The sequence below is a fragment of the Pinus tabuliformis genome, chromosome 1_2 (assembly GCF_031772625.1).
Source record: "Pinus tabuliformis cultivar Carrire ecotype Pingquan chromosome 1_2, CPIR1, whole genome shotgun sequence".
NCBI classification, from domain to species: domain Eukaryota; kingdom Viridiplantae; phylum Streptophyta; class Pinopsida; order Pinales; family Pinaceae; genus Pinus; species Pinus tabuliformis.
In genome coordinates this window covers 68,734,328-68,759,561 of record NC_142298.1, presented here as the reverse complement: position 1 = coordinate 68,759,561, position 25,234 = coordinate 68,734,328, and the positions used below count along the sequence as shown (strand labels likewise).

The 25,234-nt window shown below is 39.7% G+C and overlaps 1 protein-coding gene across 1 annotated transcript in view; it reads left to right on the top strand.

Moving 5' to 3' along the window:
* The first annotated feature begins 993 nt into the window (after nucleotides 1-993).
* LOC149204455 (B3 domain-containing protein At5g18000-like) overlaps nucleotides 994-25,234 on the top strand; it is a 165,665-nt gene continuing 141,424 nt past the window's right edge. Inside the window, exons 1-3 of the mRNA XM_089393295.1 lie at nucleotides 994-3,030; nucleotides 3,239-3,689; nucleotides 3,793-3,884. Of these exons, the coding sequence (XP_089249421.1) occupies nucleotides 2,896-3,030; nucleotides 3,239-3,689; nucleotides 3,793-3,884 (678 nt within the window). The 5' untranslated portion in view covers nucleotides 994-2,895. The remainder of the gene's footprint in view (nucleotides 3,031-3,238; nucleotides 3,690-3,792; nucleotides 3,885-25,234) is intronic.

Here is a 25,234-nt window from a genome sequence, read left to right as displayed (position 1 = left end):
ACTTATTAATCAAACATTTAATTGAAAATTTTTACGATCCTAAAGCAGATTTTTGAGAAAAACAAGCCATTAGGAGAAAAATTTGAATCGTAACAAAATTATAATTATATTCAAAAATTTAAATTTTTTTTATCAAGTTGGAAAAAATAAAATTTTTTATCAGGTTGGAAAAAATAAATTAATAAAAATATTCGAGCGAGAAAAAACTTCCATTTATTTAGAATCTTTAAATGCTTGCTTACTTCATTTACGATATCTAAATGCTTTCGGTCACAAGATATTTGACTAAACAAGCAGAAAAAAGATTCTTTAAAACTTTAACTTTCCGTCACTGGGAAGAAATTTCGATTTTCCTAACTAAAATTCCGGAACACCGTTCTTCATTGCCACTTGAACCTTTTATTAATCAAATTCCAACCAAAATAAGATTTTCAGAGCCATTTGGCTTTGGAATACTCCTTATAATTAACCTTGACCAGGACTGATGCTTGTGAGAATGATGAACAAGATTCTTCATGGCACCGCATTTCTGAGGAGTCAAATAAAATTTATTCTGAACTGTGAGTCCAGTTGCGATCTAAATTTGGCCATATATTACTGCTCCAGAGTAAATTTGCTATATTTTACGAGACAGTTGGGCGGAGTGAGCAAATCGAGCTGTAATCTTTGAATCTTTAAAATATATTTAAATCTTTAAATCAATCGAAACGTGTTTTGGAATATGTGCTAAATCAATTACAGATCATTAACCAGGAAGAGTTCATAAAACATGAAATGCCGTTCGGAATCTATTCGAAATGCTAGGGCTTTGTCACGTTGCATATGGCTTTTTAAAATACGGCTTCTGAGGCATGAAAAGGATGCGCAGTAACCTTGCGAAAAGCAATTTTCGATCACCAATGGCCAGCTGCATATAGTTTCAAACTTTCAGTAAAAGCTCCTCTATTATTGAAATTCTGAGCTGTATACTACATTTTCAAAATTTCAGTTAATTATTAAAACGATGGACCTTGGTTTTGTTCCTTCCTATAACCGGTTGGAGAGCCCTCACAGTTACAGTTCCAATTCCAGATCGGGTGTCGCATCCTGAATTTTACGTGTTGTGCGCTGATTAAATGGAGATTTTATGTGCTGGATCGACGCTGATTGCGTTGAATTGCAGAGTGCTTAATTGCTAGGATCGTTTCACCTATTGAGTTTGTGCTATGAATCCAAATCGCTGGAAATCGATTCCAGTCTTAATTACAGTAAATAAATCAAGTTAAAACGCAGCCAGTGTTACATCTGATAGGAATTACGATTGCAGAAGTAAAATTTAATGAAGCATTTGGGAAATATATGAAATTGCCCTGTCTTGGAATGTCAATTGGGCTATATGCGCTGAAATTACTGAAGATTGGGAGGAATTTCGGGCCGGCTAGGTTGCTACTGCCATTGCTAGACCATGCTGAAAAAGAAAGGTATGCAGGGGTATACGATAATACCTGTATAGGCGCAAGACAGAGGTGGAAAGAGCGTTTGAAATCTTCTGTCCTTGAAGGCTGCATGCACTGAATCACCTTCTGTAACCTCTCCTCTGTTCGCCGGAGTTCAATGGTTGTAACCTCTCCTCTGTTCGCCCAAGTTCAATGCGTGAATTGTGAGGAGTTTGAATTGCCGGGAGTTTGAATTGCCTGGAGGATGGTTGGGAAGGTTCGTAAATGTGCTTCAGGTTGGTAAATGTGTCTCATCAATACGCCAGAGTGGAGGCCAAAGTGGGGGCGAGCAGGGTCGATGGGCAGGAGCACGGCAGACGGCACAGTCGCCGGAGCTGCGTGACCTGTAATCGTCGGAGAAGAATGCATGCCATGATGCATGATCGAGCATGTAAGGACGCCATGACGTCAAGGAGGCTGTCTGCCAGGGGGTAAGGACACAGCATTAACTTTGCTATGACGTCAAGGAGGCTGTCTGCCAGGGGTAAGGACATAGCATTAACTTTGCTATGGAGTCATGAGGGCACCACTTTCCCCACACTGAAAGGGAGAGTGAAACGTGGCTGCTGCCACAAATTTCTTAGTCTCCGACCTTCTTTTTCTCATGATGTCTTTTAGCCGAAACACTGCCACCATACAACTGTGCTTTTGGTGCTGATCTCTGTGATGATTTCACAGGCATTTATTTGCCGTTCAACTCCCCAATTGCGTGGTCTAAACAGCGTTTTTATCAATATTCTGGCGTCGAAATTTTCGAAAATTTCGATATTGATTTCTTGAAAAATTTCTTGCCCGGCAAAAATTCACAATCCACACGAAATTGTGGTCTAATTAAACAACACCTTTTCCAATAAGAAGTGGCAAATTAGGAAATCGCTAGCTAGGGGGGATGGAGGAGGCCAAACGGATGGCAAAGCCAACTGACTGCAAATTGTGCTTTATTCACCTATTGTGAGAATCAATCGTAGGCAAGGTAGAGGGGATGGCCTGACAGCAATTCGTGCATATAATCTGCAGATCTGCAGAAGGGTAAGGGTAATCCGTGAGATGGTGTGAAATGATGATATAACACATGGCAAATTTTCATCTGCTGCACTATTTTGAGATGATCCTGACAGACCGGTGGGAGCGATGGTTATAATCATTGACAAGCAATGCAGGGAAAACAATTCAAACGTCCCATCATGATGTTACACACATATCTACTTAAATTGTCATCATAATTACAGAATGAGGTGAATTGGCAGTTAGAATTTTGTTTTAGAAATGTTAATTGACCCCTAACATATTGGTAACCAATAGAAATTTGCGAGACTGTCCATGCTTTAGACTGAATTTGGTGAACTCCAACCATAGAAATTGAGATTGAGAATTAGAATTTTGAGCCATTGGGCATACAGTCTTTACAGCTGAAATTTATATGGAAGACTTCATGGAAACGCCAAGGACATGCACAGCATGCTTGCAAAAATGTATTACATTATCTCACATGCCTTTGGATTGGGGTGGCTCATCTTTTTTCAAAATCATGGAGCCCGAGTCCTCTTCCAGTTTGGTAGGTGAATTATTATATTACTCTTCGTAGAATTGTCGTTAGTGAAAACATATTTCAAAATTTGGTAGAATGTTTTGTATTAAATCTGCCAAAGATAATAGCTGTGTTTTGCCCATAGGAAACGCAGATTTAACGGTGCCCATGTAGAAATCTGGATAAATTCTTGGATGGAAATAACTATTCTTCCAATGTATTTTGTTTATTGCAGAAGATCCCCACTGATTATGTGAAGAGAATGCAATGTGGGGCATGTGAAGATGCAATACTACAGGGCCCAAGTGGGCATTTGTGGCATGTGGATCTGTTGTGTGCTAAGACGTGGGCAGTTTTCATAGATGGTTGGGAAAGTTTTGTTTCTGAGCAGTTTATTGAAGTTGGAGATATTTTAGTTTTTAGACATGTTGGAAATGTACATTTCACTGTGAAAATCTTTGGGCCAAGTGGTTGTGAGAAACAAAGTGCCATTTCTTTTCAAAACTACACCTCTTCTTCTTTCAGAAAAAGAAACTTAAACCTTTCTACGACCTGCAACAAGAAAAGGTACCAACAAAGGGAGAATTCTACAACAACAGCCTCTGTTTCTGTCTTGATGGATACAAAGCCAAGTAGAAATGGAGACATTGCAGCGAAAGATTTGAAAATGGCTTACACTCTCTCAGGTAAGCAGATATTTCCAAGCTGAAAGTTATCAGAATTTTTTGTTGTTGTATACCATTGTTTATCTGACATGCAAATCTATTTCTTCTGTTGAGGTTCTCCAAGGAATTGATTCTGGCCAGTCTACTTCGCTGAGGAATCTGCCTGAATTTTCTTTGGTTCTACCGAAGGGTGCAGTTACTGGCAGATACAGGATTGTAAGCTCCCTCCAACCCCCATTAAATAGTAGAATATGGATAAAACTCCATAGAAAGGCCTATCATTTGCGTAAAATGCCTCCAAACATAGAATGCAGTGTTTTCTTTTTTGAAAGTTGTGTGTTATTATGGTGAAAGAAATTGTTGTTTCTATTTTGGGCTAATATGGTGAAGAAATCGAATAGTACTCAAGTATATGACAACAGTCTTCAATCATATTCTCAAAATATATGGGTTCTTTGTTGAATGCAAAAGTAGTATTCAAGTCACGCTCATGCATGCATTCATTTATGAGAATGCATTTAGAGTTATTTATGTGATCGTTACGTGAATGCGTTGCTACAAGATTCGGTCATATCACTGCCAGCAAATTCAACTGAAATACCTATACGGCAGGGTCGGTACTGTCTACTGGACCCCTAGACCCATAAACCACAAAAAAATCTCAAAAACCTTTTAAAAAAATGCAAAATTTTCCAAAAATGTTTTTTCTTTGGTGGTTTATTGCATTCTTGACACTCAAATTCTTCTAAAATCTGTTCATGGAATTAGCATCCATAAGAGGCAACGCAATGGTAAATATCCCATTGTTGATGATGTGGCTAGTTCTATCTCAATTAGATGCCTAATGTTGGATTAGCTTAAAAATCGCTTAAAAATCTGTTTAAAATTTTCCAAATATGTTCATGGAATTAGCATCTTAGATGCCTAATGTTGGATTAGCTTAAAATTTTCCAAATATGTTCATGGAATTAGCATACATAAGAGGCAATGCGATAGTAAAACTCCCATTGTTGATGATGGCTAGTTCTATCTCAATTAGATACCTAATGTTGGATTAGCGTAAAAATTTCCATTGTTGATAGATAACGGATTCTTTTTATGCCTAATGTTGGAATAGCTAAAAAGGCTTGGTTCTAACTTAACTACCTAACTTATCTTCCATGGATACTTGGTCACTATTGAATCTTCTGTGAAAACGGTGCACTTAAAGAAGTTTCAAAGCTATTGGGATATCATTTTATTTTCATCGAGGTCTTTAAATAATAGCTAACATCTCCACGTTCCTTATTATGTGTGCATGTACTAATTTAGTGTCCCAATTTTAATGCCTATTAAATACATTTTGAGTGATTTTGTTATCCAATCCTATGCCATCCATTTTGAGTGCTTTTTTTGTTTTTGGATTTTAGACCAGGGGAGTTAGTAACTTGATTAGAGTGATCTGGGCTACGCTTGGAATCAAACCGGCTAGTTACCACTATGTTCCATAGGACATATGCGACAATACACAAGTCACATATACTAGAAACTTGTGACTCTTCCTAAGGACAAGACAATCCCCATAACTATGGGGCACTTACATTTCTAGCGAAGTCAATTTGGGCCAACATGTCATGGGAGTTGGAACTTAGATGTGATGGTTGACAAGTTTCCTTTTGATAAATAGAGTTATTACATTGAACTTTGCAATATTATTTGACGTATTCCCTCCACCCTCTTTCAATGACTTGATGAATTTTTCATTTTGTGACTTCATATTTCCTCTCTAGCCTATTCTCAAGCCTATTCTCATTAGGGCACCTTTTGATGCCCCATCAAAACTGCATGGATCTTGATCTCCACCTAAATATATGCTAGTCTTTAGATAAAGGGTATTAGAAATTGCTAAATTCCCTTGCCATATGAGTTTCAATGTATATCTAGAGCATCTCCAAGCAAGGTTTTACAATCCTAAAATTCTTTGCTTTGAAAACAAAATTTCTCTATATAGCCTTATGGGTGATTGTTGGGATTCCCTTTCCAATCCATAGAAGCATGAAAGGGTTGGAGTCATAGCCTAACTGGATCTTGTGGGCTATTGACAGAAAATAAAGGGGTCACTAGAATAAAATAAATAATAATTAAATAAAGGTGGTAACATTCAGTTTAGAAAATTAAAGTGACCCATGGTTTTTGTTTACCATCCATGGTTTCGAAGTAGCAAACTATTATTAAAAGGAGGAGACTCAAGGGAAGGGTGTGTAGCAATTATTTATGAATTATGAAGGAGCTTGAGCAGTTTTCCATGTGAGGGAAATACCCTCATTGTTTATCAGTTTCGGTGTTGAGATACACACCCTAGTTGGTGGTGGTTGCTTTCGGTGGTTGTATAGCCACCTAAGCTAGCCATTGTGATATTTGTAATGAAATTGAGTCAAACTCATTAAATGGTTGAATTGGAAAAGAAGGGGTTGAAATCCTTGAGTAGCAGCGAACTGATTTATAGTTGGGTGGAAGTCAAATCTATTTGATTCTAACAGGCCAATTTGCATATTTGTTGGGAACAAATTTGTGGTGCTTCAGGGGGCTGAGTTAATTGAATTTAAGGAGGCAAATCATCTAATTCTTCAAGGCCAAATTATTGTTGCATTTACCTGAATTAATCAAGGGCCGAATTGCTAGGCCAAGTTGCCAAGCGAATTGCTAGAGGACGAGTTGCTAACATTTTCGGGAGGCCAAGAGCGTGATATTTAGAGGTTGAGTCTGCAATCTTTTTGAAGGTCAAGTTATCTTCTCCCAGGGGGCAAATTGCATATTTTTGGAGGGCCGAAATTGCTTGTAGCAAGGGGTTCGAAATATTCAGCGAAGCTGAAATTATCGAGGATCAAGTGCAAGCATTTTCAAGAAATAACTCTCCAGGTTTTACTTCAAGTATTTATGTAAATTTCCTCTTGAGAATTCCATTAATAAAATATTGTTGAAGCTGCAACATTCATTTAATTTATGAGTTTTACATTATTTAAATTGCTAGCAATTTTTATTGTGTGAATTTGTGAAATTTTTATGGTGTCTTTGGAATGGAAATTCATGGTATAATTTTCTGAAGTAAATTCCCTTATAATTTAGCAAAAATAATATCAAGGGATATTACAACTGTATTAGATTTGGTGTTCCTTCCAACTTGAAAGGGTTACCACAGTTGATAATTCTAGGAAATCAAGGTTACATAACCTATAGGAAGAAAAAGAAAGAAAAGGACAATCCTCACTTAGAATGAGAGGAAGAAGAAGTAAAAATGGGATACCATAAGGAACAACCCTGGGAAAACTTCAAACACATGTTGAGTGATTTAGCCAAAGGGAAGCAGGAGATTGTCTAGTGGATGTGAAAAATCGATTACCCGATTCCTACTGTAGAAAACTGATTATATTTCACCTACTTGTTAAATTAATTGAATAAGTTACTTGCAGTTTTCTATGGAAAATACTAAAATACATACACTGCAGCCTACACCAAAATAAAACTATGGAAACTAAATATAGCACAAGAGAGAAATAAACATCACACACATCTACACAGTTATTTTTGGACAAATGTCCCTGGAAAAACCCAATGTGGGAAAACCGGTGTAGCAGCTGAGGGTTTTATTATGCAGTAGTAATTCTGAGTACAATTCATTGGATGCCCAACTGGCTATTCGATACAAAGAGAAACTGGACAAAACGAAATAGTGAGATGATCTCACCCTGTCACTGGAAGATCCGGCTCTGATCTACTCAAAGTGAGCCTCGGTGTCCCTTATGTGTCAGCCTCTACGCAGAACAACGTCAAACCCAATGCAGTCTCTGCGTCACCTCTGTTAGGGACTGCACTGCTCTTTCTTTTGACCCTCCGCTGGCTGGAAACTTCAGTTCTCAGCCTCCTAGTCTCACAGCTCAACTCCTGGCTTTTGAAACTCAATTTCCTCAGCAGGAATTCGATCTCCCTTTAGGCTTTGCACTGACACTGCGTCAGCTCTGCATGGCCCAACGTCAGCCTCTCTTGACGTCATTCTGCCCTCTCGGACTTGTACTCTTTGGCCCAAGAAAACTCCCCACCAAATACTATCCCTAGCCCTCACTACAAAATATCACTTCAAATTTCTCTCCTGAGAACTGTTGTGCTTCAGAAATTCGATCTTCTGATCTCCACCCAATGTGTTTTCCAAATGCCCCTCAAGCCTCCTCTTATAATCCTTTTGTTGAGAACCAACGGCCTAGATTAGATCCTAATCAATGGCTCAGATCATTTTGTCTTGATCTTCATCTTCTTCTAGAAGTTTCACCCATAGTTAGATTAATACCCTTTAATTATTTTAATTCCCTAAGTTTAGACTTAGGCATCCATTAAAAATAATTAATTATTTTAATAAAACTGATTCCGAGTGGAATTTCCCAAAACAATTTCTGAGTATTGTGGAATACATGTGTCCTAGCCTCCCTGTAAAATTTGAGGCTTAGAGCACATCCAATGCTACCAGAAATCAACACTCCCTCTTAGTGAGGAATGTGCTCTAGTAATGTAACCTGCTGAAGCATCACCCTTCTCTATAACATCTCCCTCTGTGTTGTTGATGTCTGACATTTTTGCCCATCAACTACTGCGCAAATGTTGCATCTGTACTGCTGCTGACCTTGCCACTGCCAACACTGCATTTGTACTGCAACTCCCTCTCAAATTCTGCATCTGTGTTGGTGCTGGCACTGCCACTGCCAACACTGCAATCTTCTCCAACCACTGCTGCTACTACACCAGCAACGAAAAAGAATCCAAAATTACTGAACTGGTGTTTAGTATGATGCATATATTGTTAGAGTTCTTGTTGCTACTAGTATCTACTCTGACCCTCTGAAGCTTTTGCGTTGCTGCTGAAATTTGCTCTGTGCCACCTGCACTGTTGCCAACTCTAGCTCTATGCTGCTCTGTCTTTGGCCCTCCTAGCCACTGCAACTGTCACTTTGATACTCCTCTGCATCAACTAACCCAGTCCATCTTGCTACTTCTGATCTGGGACTATGTCACCTTATCCATCTCTCCATCTCTCAGTCTATCCCATCCCTAGGAACATTCATTTTGCAAGATAAATGGTTTATCAAGATGAATTTCAGTAATGAGACATCCCTAGGAACATTCATTCATTATACATGGCCCATATATGAAGCATTCACTATCCATAAACAAAATTTCCACAACTTCGCATAAGAGATGCAACAAATAAGGCCTAGTATAGCAAAATCCCAGAAACAATGTATGTGAAAAAATTAGAAAGAAAGAATAGCATTAAAATGTACTTACATGTATAAGAATATATCCAACCATCCAAAAACTTGCCATCAAGAAGCTCCAAGACATATCAAAATTATCCAAACATCAAAATTCATTCCATGCTCCAAAAATTCGTCCTCCAAGAAGGATAGAAAAAATCTCTATAGAGATAAAAGTTCCAAATCCAAGTGATTTTTATCAAATGAATCCTCATCACTTGTATTTATACACTTCTAATGAGTTTGATTTAGCTACTTAGGCCTACATTAGCCCCTAAAATAAAATAATGTACAAAATAAATACCTTTTGGCGACAAGCCCACCAACCTAGCTCATAAAGAAAAGAATAAGCCTCTCAAGAGGTTGAATGATCAATAGTACATGTCGTTGGGCCATCTAAGAGGCTTGATGAAGTCCGTAAGTGCCATAATGAGAAACAAGACTACCAAAAGTAGTGGACAAGGGGTTGGCCCCTTGTTCTCCAAATAATAAACTTGTGGTGCCCCCAATGGATGTCACGGCACACAAGTAACCTCATGGGTCTCCAAGTAGATCGAAGATGCCTGTAGACCATCTGTAAGGGCTCAAATAATGGTGTAAGTGATGCCATATCAGCATAAAAGTCTTAGGTCATCTGCCAGCTGCATGGTACAACTATGGGGTCGACTGGGCATGGTGAACTAGGAGCATCTTCCTCGTCCAATAGGTGAATCTCGAGCAATATCTGAACATCTCTAGGGATCCATGGAGTGTTGTCTACTGCTATGGAGGCTCGTGGATCTCTACACAATGTAGCCCTCTGGAGGGTTAGGACTCCATCTAGGGAAACCAAACCCAAAATGGAGACCATATGCAATCCTACATAAGATCCAATGCGTCCCCTAGCCTTCCAGTATAACAAGTAATTTAAGGAAATCGAGTTAAATAAGTTGCAAACCATGGACAACAGGTGGGCATTTCATAATGGCATGCCCTTCCATAGTAGGTTTTGGCATGTGCTATTGTCTCCAAGCTCCACATGGGGTTAATCGGGTACCCTATTAGGTGGTTTCTATGTTTAAAGGGGATAGTATGTCCAAGGTACATCCTTCAAAGGGCGGTGACATGTGATAAAAAGATGAATGGAGTAGGGAGTGAAAAGGGTAGCTCTAGGCCACATGTTGGGATACAAGGGTAGCTAGTAAAAAGGGATGCCCACACTTGGGTATATAATGTATAGGAGGGAGAAATTGTGGTACATGAGGTGCCCCAGCCTTGATTTTTACACCCTCCTTTATTCGCCTTTTGCCTTTTATGATTTTTCTTAGATTAGCTACTCAGGGCTCAAGGGATAAGAGCATGATGTGTAAGGTATAACAATGGACCCCCCTTTAAGGTAGGACGGTTCATTGCCCATTGTTGGAATTTCTAAGTTTAACCCGTAAGAAATTCTTCCTGTGCTATCTGATTTATTTCTTCCTACTTGTTCAATTACTTAACAAGTTATTTACGATGTAAATACTGAAAATAAATACAAGCATAGTATCAACACATACATATCAGCAACTTGAAAGTAAACAAAGTGACACTGTTGTTTTTGGACTAATGTCCCCGGAAAAACCCAATGCGGGAAAACCGATGTAGCTATTCAGAGGGTTTTATTATTATGCAGTTTCAGAATACAACCTAGGTTCTAGAAATGTCTCTCCCAATAGAGAATTCCCTCAGCAGTAGTACCTCTCAGTCGGAGATAGATATTCCGGCTAAATCACTGGATGAACGATCCCACATCAACAATGTAGCTTCTACTACTCTGTGTCACTCTGATAGGGACTGCGTCACTCTATCCAGCTCTCCAGCTCTCAGTCTGTGCCACGAAATTCTCCCAGCACTGCATCTAGGCCCTGCTTCAGCCTCTCTGGCCCAGCGTCATCCTCTCTAATCCAGCGTCAACCTCTCTGGGCTCTGCGTCAGCCTTTGGAGCCTTTGTGTCTCACATGCTGGCCCTCTCTAGCTCTGCGTGGCCTCTGGCTGCCTCTGCATGGCCTCTAGCTGGCTGTGCATCAACCTCTCCTGGCTTTTGCTACTAACTCTGCCTCTCTGCTATGTATTCACTGCCCCTCAACTGCAACTCTGATAACTCACTCAATTTCCTGAGAAAACCTTGCCCCAGAAAATCGAGTTCTTGATCTCTCTTAGGTGTGTTCTCCAACTAACCCTCAAGCCTCCTCTTATACTTTTCTCGTTGGTCCATCAACGGCCGAGATTAAATCTCTAATCAACAACTAAGATTAGACTTAGCTTGATCCATGACTTTTGGACCATTCTAACCCAGTTTTATATTAATTCACATTAATAGTTTAATTTTCCTAAGTTTAGACTTAGGAACTCCATTAAAAATATTAATTATTTTAATATCTCCCAAATTGGTTAGATTCTTCCCAAACCATTTCTGGGTCTAGAGATCTCATGTGCTTTAGCCTTTCCACCAATTTTTCATGGCTAGAGAACATCCGATGCTACCCCAAATCAACACCCACCAGGGGTTGGGACAATCATGGGTTCTTGAATGATAAAGGAGGCTTGTCTAGGGCCTATAGGAACCAGGGTGATGTCCATGATAATGAGGTAGAGATCATGTATTGGATTTTTCCCACGTGCTAAATGTGTTTGTCTCGACCATCTTTTGCATTTTGTGGTACATTTTCCTGTTGAATGTGGCCAATTATGCTTTTACTTTTATTTTTAGGTCCATCAACCTCCTAGGCATCATTCCAGGCCCAGCTCAGGGTGTGGGCAAGGGGAGGGGGAAGGCTAACCCTATGTGGACCCAGGTGGGAGAAATGATGAATGGGGTTATAATGAGCGAAATGGGAGTGATATATCTGGATAAGGGAGAGGGACCACGCAACCAAAATTAGGGTTTACCATCCCTAAAGCCCAAATGTCAGTAAAAGAGATCCCACGAGACTAGGGTCCAAGGTTAACATCGAAAAGAGGTCTAGGGGACAAGATCACAGACCTAGCCTACTCTTTATGCCGAATCCCCCCTTTAATCCATGTACAAAAGTATCCATGATAAGAAAACTACAATACTCAATTACCAAATGACAAGGCATACCTTTAGGTTTGGGAGGTCCACCTTCAAACATACAATCATGATAGATGGATGAGGGACCACATGGCTGGCTCAAATGGCAAAGAAATGGCACAACGAGCTAGTTGGTAGCTATAAGGGGCTGCTGGCTGCTGGCTGAGGACCATCTCATAAAAAAAATTCTCCTAGGGTTATCACCCACAAAATTGTGGGTAACATCTGGCTCCAACTAGGACGTGATCTATCGAAAAGGTGGACGAAGCTACTCGAATGAGAGGTCACGAGAACTCCAACAATCTCTTGGTTACCATAGACCTGTTACCTACACATATAATAGATGAAAAACACAGGGCAACATGATTTCGCGACATGTCATGATTGCACATGCTTGGATTAGACCCATAAAATCGCCTCATAGAAATAAAAATAATGCATTTTTTAAATGCAACTAATCTACCATGAGAAATATCATATGTCATTAGTTCTAGTGCGAAAATCAACATGCAATGCATCCTACCCTAACATGGATATAATAATGGTAATGCTAAGTGCAATCATAAAGCCAGTGCAACCAACATATCATCATATCAATACACATGCCTGCGAGTATGACTACTCATGTAGAAAATCCCAAAGTGAATGTGGATACATTTGTATGGAGGATGAAGCGGGTGGGAGGTAAGGAAATATGATCTCCATTCAAGGCATAGTTTTAAAAACCAGAACCGGTGACTTGACCGGTCCACCTAATAAAACGGGTTTCGAATCAGAATTGGTCAAACCGGGACTGGTCAGGTCTAAACAAACCAATTTTAAAAAAATACATTAAATAATTAATTTTTAATGAAAAAAAACTATTTTTAAGATTTAAAACCATGATTCCAAGCCAATGGAGACAAAATATGCAAAATTTTCTCATTTATATACCATGTAAAGGTGAATATATCAAAATGGCACCGAGTGAAATACATATCATCGACAGAATACATAAGGAATGAGGCTCTAAATGGCCTATAAAGTCCAAAAATAATGCTACAACTATAAGGACATTGGCATACTACAAGACTACAAGTCTAGACTCTAGACTCTAGAGTCTACACATGATCAATCATCAAATTCATCACCACTACTAGACACATGATCATTATCATCAACGAGAGCTAAATAGGCATCATCTGGATCAGAGTTTGAGGATGCCTCAACCTCATCTGCAACCTCAGTAGCACTGCCACCAATAACAATAGAAGTGGACCTAATGGAAGCACAAGTTGGTTGAGTTGCACAACTAGTTCCTTCCATTGGCTGTTTGCCTTTCCTTGATGCGGCCACTGATCCTAGTTCTAATGGTGCCACCAAATCTTTCGTCCCCTGCTAATGCTATGTCAATATCAAAATCAACATCAAACATAGTTTCTTCAGTCTCCTCCACCCATTCTAATGTTGGATCAATATCGTCCAACACAATGGGATCTAGATCAGGTGTTTTGTTCATCATTTGGTTACGCCTTAGTCGAAGGTTTCATTGCACGAAGACAAGATCATTTAGTTGTTTTTGTTCCAAATGGTTTCTCTTCTTCATGTGTGCACTCAAAAACAACCCAACTGCGCTCACAACCTGAATCACGACAAGTTTGGTTGAGGACTCTAATTGCAAACTTTTGCAATTGAGGACACTGGCCACCAAAAGACTCCCACCAATGTGCTGCAAAGAAAAAGAGATTAATTAGTAGCTTAGTTCATTTCATTACTTATTTACAAATTACAAGTATTTATAGATAATTTGAATTGTAATTTTGTAAACAATTTAACTTGAAAAGAAAAACAAATTGGAAATTGGAATTGCTTACCTGGTTGATCCACATCTCTTGTCATCTTTGCCAAGTTTTGCCAAAGGTACCAGCTGCCATACTGAAAAGAGTAAGTCGTTTATGTATTTCAAACTAGTCTACATGGCTAGGGACCATGCGCTCCAAGAAATAAATCAATCCATCTCTGACCTCCCCCTCCTACGATCTTCTAGTTGAGCTTTATAATGATACTTTGGGTTCAAAAAATACCCAGCTGCATGTATAGGACAATGGAGTTGATTGTTCCATCTTTTATCAATGATCTCCCATATACGACCATATTTAGCTAACCTATCCTTGTAATTTTCATGTATCTGCTCCTTTTCTTGATCCATAGCCTCATAAATGTAGCCCATGGCTAATTTTTCCCCATCCACCATCCTTAGCACCTTAACAAGGGGCTCGGTAGTTTTCACAAGCTCTGCAAACCTTTTCCAAAAATAATTTTCAAACACTTTCTTTCTGGTGTCTTTGTCATCTTGTCTATGAGCCCACCGAGATTTAGTCCAATCATTAGAAGAAAACATTTTCTACAGGTTTTTATGTTGAGCATTGAGACATTGTAACGTGAGGAAGTGAGTTGCAAATATCGTAATTGCAAGCCTAACAAGCTCTTTTCCCCCAGTGTTTTTCCCCATTAGGCTCAATACCCATGAGTGGTTGTAAATGTATTTTTTAATGCACTTGGCATGCTCTACAATGTTTTCTACCCACTCCACTTTGCCTATGTCCTCAAGCATGAGGTCTATGCAATGTGCAGCACATGGAGTTCAAAATATGGTCCTATATTTGGACTCGAGCATCTTTCCATCAAGAACATAGTTTGAGGCATTATCGGTGATGACCTGCACAACATTCTTCTCCCCCACTTCCTGAATAATGTCATCCAAAAGCTCAAATAGAAGGATTGCATCCTTCACCTTATCATATACATCAATTGATCTCAAAAACATGGTTCCTTGAGGGCAAGAAATAAGGAAATTAATGATAGTGCAGTTCTTTCCATCGGTCCATCCATCTGACATGATGGAACAAACTGTTTTGAGCCATGAATATTTATACTCAACCAAATACTCATCAATGGAAGAAATCTCTTTTTGCAAAAGATCTCCCTTCAAGTCATGCATACTAGGGCCTTTGAAGCCCTTTCTTGCAGCGATAATTGAGTCCCACATATCTTGGTAGTAAGGTGAGCGAGCATCATTAAATGAGATATATTTATCATACCACCATCTAGCAATGTATTTATAAGAAGTTTCCTTGCATTGTTTTTTCCAATGTTGATCCAAAATGGGTTGATGACTTGGCTAGGAGGAAGTGGGATTAGAAGAGGCAATGTTCGCAGAGGATGAGAAATAACTCTAGATGTTTGTTCTCTTTGTTCCTTTTGATTGTTGGCCAAAAGAAGGATGAACATAGTGAAAGGGCTCATTGGTGGAAGGGATAGAAGAGGAGCCTTGAATCTCATAATCATCATACCCACTCTCTTTCATGGCTTCTAATAATTCCTTCTTCCTTGCAATGTCATCTTGGACAACCTTCTCCCTAGCCTTATTCTCATGAAACTTTTCAAACTTGGAAAGGTATTTTGCCTCAATAGGACCTAACACTTCATTTGGTGCTTCACATGGCTTTACTTTGCCTGTTATCCCAGCCAAGTGTTGTTTCAATCTGAGAATACCCCCACCTCTAATAGGTTTATGGCTTAATTTGCATATCTTTTTTCCATCAATCAAATCACAATGAGTCCATGCAATGTCCTTCGCTTTTGGAGCCATGTTGACTTGAAATAAGTAAAATTTGCAAAGAAATCTACCATTTAAAAAAAAAAATTGTAGCTAAGAAACATGGAAAACCAAAGCTAAATTTAGGAAAACAAATGCACATGTAGCCTACAAAATTTGATAGCATAGAACTAGAGATTTGATAGCATAGATGATAGAAGTTTGAAGTTTATAACACATAAAAAAATTGAATACATGGACAGTAGTAAAATGAGGAATTTTCAAGTGAAATTCCTTACTTGGAAATGAAAACTAGCTTCCTTAGCCTCCTCTTGAAGATGCCAACTCCACTAACAGCTCCGAACTATCTCCAAAATAGCTCCAACTCCAATTCCAAGCCTCCAAGATGACTACTCCAGCAAAAACTCAACACTCTCCAAGCTCCCAAACAAACTCACAAAACTCCAAATAAGATGTGTGAGACAAATAAGAGGGACAAGCTCCTTTTAAAGGCTTGGAGAGGGTGTTGTTGGAGGGAAAGAACCCTTATTTTCCCTCCAAAACACCCTACAACCTTCGAAAACCATGTTGTGTGGGTCCTCCATGGCCAACCAACCGATTTAGGATGCAACCAACCAATTTGACCATAAACCGGCTGGTTAGGACCGATTTTTCCTTTTTTTGGTGAAGTGAGGGGTCAAACAGGGTTTTTCTACTGATTTGACTTGTTACTGGTCCAAATCGACTGGTTTTTAAAACACTGATTCAAGGTAAAAGGAAGCCCTTAGAAAAGGAGAATAAGCCAATCTAGAAATGCAGGGCTTTCCTTCTAAGTACGCAATGGTGGAATGAAAGATCACTCTCAACAAGTCCCCATCACAATCATTGTTTATAATATCATGCTTTGTAGATGCCACAAGGTCACGATGAGAGAGGAACAAAGGGACAGGGAAGGAAGGGGTGCAATAAATAGGTTTCTCAAGGTTGTGGTTACATTGGGGAGGGGAGGTCATGGAGTGATCAAAACCTTGAGGGTGTGTCCAAGGAGGTAAAGTATAATCAATGAGGGGCTCTTCCTTGACACTATACTCGGAAGGGGAAAGGGCTCACAGTCACTTGCGATCATATGAAAAGGGGCGAGGGAATCAATTGATGAAGACTCAAGATGATAAATAATAGAAAAGGGAAAAGGGGAAGATGAAGTCTCAATGGGACCCTTTTCCTGAAAATCCAACTCTACAGGCTCAAGTGATTTGAATATACTCCTAAATCATAAGGAAGGTAGGTATGAGCAAGAGCCTTATCAATCCTATCATTGTTGGTATCAAAGATAGGGTCTTCCCAAAAAGGATAATCAATCATCTCCAATTTCTCCTTTTCATGCAAGGGAAAATTATAAGTCTCCTTCCTGTTGAAGCCCCGAAAATCGGGTCTACAACAAGGGGGATACCCACTCGGTCTGGACCTTGGTTGGCAGCTCCTTATCCGTTTGGTATAGCGGGTCCGACTGGGGATATGGGACCAGTTTCCCAATGTATGAGTGTGTGTGTGTAGAATTTGATATTCCTGATCTAACAGTTCCTAATTAAGATATTCTAATTCTAATTTTAATCTAATGCTATGCTATTGTAATCTAATAAGCAGCAACATCTAAATCTATACTAACCCGGGATGTAATTCTTCTATTATGCAATCTAAAAAGATTTTAAATAACAACTGGTAATAAAGATCATTCAGCTATTATGAGAAAAGAAATCAATAAGGATGAACCACTTCGCATAAAAAGTTAGACGAAACAATTGTGAAAAACATATCGCATAATAAGCTATTCATACATTAAGCATAAATAAATAGCTATCACCGTACAAAAGTGCCAAATGATAACTCAAGCATTCATGCAGTAATACATAAACAACTAAAAATTGTATATCACTTTAACACATAAACAGAAATGGTTAAGAGATAAAAGTACCATTTATAACTAGTCCTACTCATGAGCTTCAAGCGACAATGATTTATCTCTCCTTGCTCTAACATCCACTAAGAGTACAGAAGTGCAACATCAGTAGCAGATATCAAATGCAAACATCAACAAATCATGTTCCATTCATTCATCAAAACCTCCTCGGAGGGTGCAAAAGTGCATGTTCTGAGGACAAGTTTTTGATAAATTTCTGGACCCTTCTCTAAATGCATGAGAAGGGTTTAAATACTACTAACTAAGTCTAATAATAACTTATTTACAAAAATTCAGGATACGGTTTAAATGACCATCCTTTTTCTAAAAAAAAATAAAGAAAAACTATTTCTAAAATTAAATCTAATATCTAACTATTTCTGCATTTGCTCCTTAGCGTTGCTAGCATTCAGTATTTTCTTGAGTAGAGTCGGCTCACTGTCTCCCGCTTTTAGTTGAGCTAAGCAAACAGAAGTGGCAAGAGCTACACCATCCTCTCAGCAAAGTCGGTGATATACTTGAGAGTCATCCACTGACTATGTGGCTTTACCGTGTATGCCCAGTAATAATCCAAGTTCAACTTGGTTAACCCTTGAATTGCTTCTGCCTTTTCTTTAGCTTTCTGTTTCCAGTTTGTTTTTATCATTGCTTTTTTGCAATTTTCGGGCTTACAGGTGACTGAGCAGTTAGAAGCTTTCCTTCTCGAGCAAGTTTTCTCAGTGATGTGCGATTAGCACTAGGCGCTAATCGCGCATCGGAAACTGCCTCTGTTCTTTGATCCGGGCTTCTCTGATGCATTTTTCGCCTTTTGCGCCTCTTTCTCTTATCGGGTATAAAGCTCAAAATTTGTAAAAATAATGATTTCGTGAGCTCTTGACCCTGAGCATTAAACTGTCTATTTCTGATATCAGCATCGCTTAGTACCCATTTAACCATGGTTGTATATGAAAGATCTGTAATGGATGGCTCAGCAGCATTTTGTGAATCTGCGGCTCTGTTGCATGCGGTATCTGCATATAAGGGCGCCTTTTCTCTGTCTTTGGACATTAAGCCTTACCCTTTTCCCCATAGTTTCCTGCACATTGCTTTGTGTAACTTTTGTTCTTCGTTCCTGCAATTCATAAGTGAGGAGAGAGTAATGATAATAAATAATGACAGGAAAGCTTTAAATGCCACGGATATGCAAAAACATGCCATCTTACGTGAACTGGCTCTTCGAAAACACAAAACCATATTTTATTAACAACTGGCATGTAACTCATTAATTATCATTAAAGCGCGTAACCAGTTCTTGGTTTATGGAAAAACTTTTTCTTGAATATTGAGCCAGGAAAATCTGCGATGGAATGTTTCTGTGATTTGCATCGCAGTATCGCATATCGCTATATCGCATTACCGCAATATCATCGTGCTGTTTTATCGCAAAGTTGCTTGATCGCAATATCGCAAAGATCGCAGATCGCAATATCGCAAGATCGCAGATCGCTTAATCATTATGTGTATTTTATGCAATTTTGCGACATGCGATATGCGATATCGCATATCGGCGATTTTAAGGTTTTCCAACGTGAGTGTTCATTAATGTATGTGATGCGATGGAGTTCGCGTTGCAATCTTGCATTTTATCATTTTGACTCATAAGAAGATGCCCTATCATTCTTCGCGCGATGTGATATTTCTTAAGGAGTGACATTACTTTCTTCATCATGAAACTTAAGCTTTTTAGATTTTTCAAAAGTATTTTCCTAAGTCCATGATGGTAAGTTTTAACACTAATTGAGTTTTTTTTAAATTTTTGACTAAGGGTCCCCACTTATATAGTGTTATCGCTAATACTAGATAAGGAGGGGGGTTGTTGGTGGCCACAACACTTCCCAAGGGTATCAATGGATATGTCCTCATAAATAATACCCAGGAGAAAGGGAGGACCACTCTCAACTTTATCCTCCTTGTTGGTGTTATAAATGGGAGCACAGTCAAATTGAGGACCAACAATTTCTGTTGACACCTAATCATAGGGATTGGGTGAACAACTGTAATTAGTGTAAATAAATAATAGAGAAAATGGAGAGTCATCAGGAGATGAACTGAACAGTCACTCCCTCTTGTATATAATAATGAACAACCTGAATGAATAATACAATTATGTTAAAATTGGCAACTAGGGCCAAACTCCATGTGGGTCATCTTATTCATGGCTGATAATATTTTTATTAGATTCCTCTCGTCGAGAGTTGTAGGATTGATCTAAAGATCATCCGATTCCGATAAGTATTTATGGAGATATGAATTTATTTTGATTGTGGAATGATTATCAAGCCGAACAACAACTCATGTAGGCTCAGAAGCCAAACAGATGCATCTATTCATCATCAACATTTGTATATAAATACAGGAGGTCTTTTCCTCATTTGGACACTCACTCTCATCACATCTCTCTCTCTCTCTCCTGCGCAGAAAAGAGGCTCTTCTCCTACTGCGCAAAAAGGGACTCTTCTCTCACACGTGTGGAAGGAAGGACACAGAATTTAGGGTTGCAACTGCAGATTAGAAGTTTGACCAGCGTTGACCATCTTTCTCTCTCTCAGAAATACGTTGTAGGTGGAACTGACTCTCCTTAGAAGGCCTCATTTTTTGGTGAAGGAATCAAGCCAATCCAACGGTCGGTTTGCAAGATATTGTCTGCCCTATTTGAGGGCTGATCTAGGGTTTACTGCTGCTGATGTAAATCAGATTTATGTACTATTTCTCTCTGTTGAATTATTGAAGATAAAAGAAGATTTGATCAAAGGGTTTCCCCATATTGGGGTTTGTCCCTGGCTAGCCGCCACATCTTGTGTCTCTTGTCTTTACTTGTTTTTCTGTCAATTGTTTAATGTTCTATTTGCACTTTACTTAATGTACATGTGATTGTTAATCTGTGGATAATAATAAGAAAAAGAGTAAACTACTCTAAGCATAGAACATACCATAATTTAACATGGTATCAGAGCTGAGGTGAAGATAAAGCCTGAGCAAGAGCAAGAGCAATCACCGAAGAGAAGATTGGCAAGGTTATCCTAAAAGAACTATGGGGTCCTCAACAATCTTCCCTACCGAAGAAAAGCTCCGTGAGAAGTCTGACTATCACGGATGGAAGATGTCTCTCGATCTAACCTTAGAAGATCAAGGAGTGTTGGACCATGTGAGAGGCAATATTGTCGAGCCTCCATCAAATGCACCTGTTGCTGCCAGGAACAAATGGAAAACCAGTGAAGTCAAAACAAAGAAGATCATCCGGGACTCTATCGACAAGCGCTTGGTGGCCTACATCTCCGACCTGAACACCTCCAAGGAAATCTATGATAGAATGGTGAGTTTATTTAAAATTAATGATGCAAATCAAGTCTTGTTTCTTAGAAATAAGCTGAAGGAAATTAAGAAGGGCAAAGATGAGAGTATGCAAGCATACTTCTTAAGAATCACTGAGATCAAGAACAATCTCCTATCTATTGGGGAGATTATTACTGATAGGGAAATGGAACTCACAACTCTTGGAGGATTACCATCCGAATGGTACGTGTTCAGGACTACTCTTCTCAACAATAACATAATTCCTGGTTTTGAGGAATTAATGGCAAGATGCATTCAAGAAGAAATAAGGATAGAAGAGCAAGAAATGCCCATGCCTAAAGGTCCTCCTGCTACCTTTTCTTCTCATGCTAAGAAAAGAAATAATTCCCGGACTAAATCAAAAAGAAAGGCTAGACCTAAGGGTGGAAGAAAAGGGCGATGTTACATTTGTGATAAAGCAGGACACTATGCAAGGGAATGCCCTGATAGAAGGAACTCTCACCAGGACGATGATCAAAATCCCTCTCATAGCAATCAAAGGAATGGAAAATCTAATAACAGAGGTAAAAGGAGTGCTAGAAATCAAGGAAGAGGACAACCATTCAAAAGGCTAGAAATTCCAGGTATGAATCTAACACTGTTAACAATAAACAGGATGAATATTATCTACCTGCTGCTCTATCTACCTCTGCTCCTCCGAACGGGAAATTGGCTTATTGATAGTGGTGCCTTAAGGCACTTCACTGGTTACAAAGAAGTTCTCCATAATCTGATAGAGAAAGAAACTAACCTGGAAATTGTCCTTGGAGATAATATGAAATATCCCGTGAAAGGTGTAGGCAATGTCTCTCTTAAATTGAATCAAGGTAATACGATCCACTTACAGGATGTATTACATGTACCTGACCTCAAAAAAGAACCTGGTGTCCATCTCGGCAATGGAAGACAAAGGCTACAAGGTGACCTTCAGCGATGGCAAGGTACGTGTATGGAAAAACAATGTTAAAGATGCCTTCACTCTTGGGTTTCGAGTTGATTCATTATATCAGGTCGGTGGAAGTCCGCTAGGTGTCATGTCTTGTGACACATCTCTTCAATCCGAACTTTGGCATTAGAGGTTTTCCCACCTTCATTATAAAGCTCTACCCGATGTAAGACAAATGGTGACAGGGATGCCCAAATTCCGAGTAGAGAAAGAAGGTGTATGTCCGGGATGTGCCGAAGGAAAGCTCAAAAGGGGACCATTCCCCTCAAGCCAAAGCAAGACCTCTGATATATTACAGTTGGTTCACTCAGACATTTCTGGTATGATGCCTATGAACTCCTTGGGAGGATATTCATATTATCTTACTTTTATAAATGACTATTCTCGAAAGACTTGGATATACTTCTTGAAAAATAAGGATGAAGTGTTCTCTTGGTTTCGACACTTCAAAGCCTTGATGAAGAATCAAACCGAAAAGAAGATCAAGATCTTAAGGACTGATAATGGGACTAAATATGAATCTAATGAGTTTCATGACTTTTGTAAAGAGGCTCGCATTAAGAGGGAGACTACTACACCATCTACTCCTGAACAGAATGGTGTGGCGGAAAGGAAGAACCGTACGATTGTGGAAGTTGTCCATGCCATGCTCCATGATCAAAGACTTCCAAAGTTTCTATGGGCCGAAGCTGCTAACGTCGCCGTATATGTACAAAATCGATGCTCTCATCAAGCATTGGGTTCCAAGACTCCTGAAGAAATGTTCACCGGTAAGAAGCCTGACATATCTCATTTTAGAATTTTTGGAAGCCCTGTATATTTTCATATGCCGAAAGAGAAAAGGAATAAATTGGGTGCATCTAGAAAGAAAGGAATCTTCGTGGCCTATGGTGAAAATACTAAGGGCTATCGAATTTATGTAGCCGGTCAAAGGGAAGTCATGATTAGTCATGATGTCACCTTTGACAAAGATATGGCTCTCAGCAAGGTGGACAATCTTCCTACTTTGAGGAGCTCTCAAGAAGCTGACACCAGGGAACCGAAAGAAAAAGATGATGTAACAATTCCTGATGTGGATGAACCCATGGATCCTATTGATCCACCCGAGCCTTCCTCTTCTAGGAAGAGGCCCTCTTGGATTAGGGGGCTACTCAATGATGCTGAAGGACACACTGCACCCCGAGGAACCTTCCGTGAAAGTAAGATACCTAACAAGTATCAGGGATACCTGACCATCATGAGCACGATCATACAAAATGAGCCTTCATAATTCTCATATGCCTTCAAGCATCAAGTATGGAAGGATGCTATGACCGAAGAATATGAGTCTATTATGAAGAATGATGTCTGGGAAGTAGTTCTCAGACTCGAGGACAAGATAGCTGTCACTTCTAAATGGCTTTACAAGATAAAGCATGCAACAGATGGAAGTACGGAAAAGTATAAGGCTTGTTTTGTCACTCGTGGCTTATCCAAGAAGGAAGGTATAGACTATGATGAGATATTTGCACCTGTTTCCAGATATACCACCATCTGCTTGATCATAGCCCTTGTGGCTTCACAAGGATGGAACCTACATCAGATGGATGTCAAGACCGCATTCTTGCATGGTTCGATCAAAGAAGAGGTCTACATGGAGCAACTCGAAGGATTTGAGATGTATGATCGAAAATCTCATGTATGCAGGTTAAAGAAGGCTCTCTATGGGCTGAAGCAATCACCCCAAGAATGGTATGAGAGGATCGATAGCTACTTGATGAAGCTGGGATTCACTAGGAGTGAAGCCGATCCTAACCTTTACTTTAAGGTTGAAGATGACAAACCTCTCATACTAGTGCTGTATGTGGATGACCTCTTTCTAACAGGTGCAAACCCTCTCATTCACAAATGTAAGAGAGAGTTGGCTTCTGAATTTGAAATGAAGGACCTAGGACTAATGCACTATTTCCTAGGACTTGAAGTCTGGCAGAAGCCAAGGGAAATTTTCCTATCTCAAGGAAAATATGTGGTGAAAATATTGGAAAGATTCGGTATGGTGGACTGCATGCCTGTAACTACCCCGATGGAGCTTGACTTTAAGAAGTTAAGCGATAGTGCTACTGGACATGTTTTACGAAATGCCACCGAGTATTGTCAACTCGTCAAAGCATTAATGTTCTTAGTGAACTCCTGTCTAGATATATGCTTCGCAATCAACACGTTGAGTCAACATATGGTTGAACCTCACCACATACATTAGATTGGTGCCAAGAATCTATTGAGATATCTTCGTGGCACAATTACTTATGGGTTAAGATACACTGCCGGAGATGTGAGACTACTTGGATACACTGATGTTGATTAGGCAGGCAGTGTGGTGGATCGTAAGAGCACTTCCGGGTGTTGTTTCTCCTTGGGATCTGCTTCGATATCCTGGATGAGCAGGAAGCAGAAGTCGGTGGCTTTGAGCACCGCCGAGGCAAAGTATATTGCTGCTAGCATGGCCACCTGTGAGGTAGTTTGGTTACGAAAGCTCTTCAGTGAGCTGTTTGGATTTACATTGGATACCACTGTGATCCTGTGTGATAACCAGAGTGGGATTCGTTTATCAGAGAATCTCGTATTTCATGATCGCTCCAAGCATATTGATATCAGGTGCCACTATATTCGAGATACGGTGCTACGGGGAGCTATAAGGCTCCAACATATCGGTACAGATGAGTAGGTTGTGGACATTCTGACAAAGCCCCTAGGAAAGGTCACATTTTTAACTTTCCGAGAACAACTTTGTGTCGTTCAGAAACCCTCTGATGAGGGTCCTATATGATGTATGGAGCTCTTGGAGCTCCAGGGGGCGCAGGGTACTTCTTGGAGTGACATATGACCACAGGGTGACTCAACATCCCCTGGTGGTGTACGTGTACAGGGTAAAAGAATCAAAACTTTCCCTGTGACACCCCATGGCGACTATGTAGCAGGATGATTAGTTCTCCTGTGAGGTCTAGATGATCTGCTCTCCATGACGACTATGTAGTAGGATGATTAGTTCTCCTGTGAGGTCTGGATGATGTGTTCTCCATGGCAATTGTGTAGCAGGATGATTAGTTATCCTGTGAGGCCTGGATGATGTGTTCTCCATGGCGATTGTGGAACAGGATGATTCGCTCTCCTGTGGGCCAGGATGATTAGTTCTCCATGGCATCCACTGGACAGGATGATTCGTTGTCCTATGGACATGATGATTAGTTCTCCTGTCGAGGCATCCTACCCATGCAGTCTGGGACTCATGGGAAGTACCTCTCATCTGATCAATGAGCAGGGAAATGAGGATAGGGACCATAGTAGTACCGATGGACACATCGTTGTATCTACCATACTCCCTA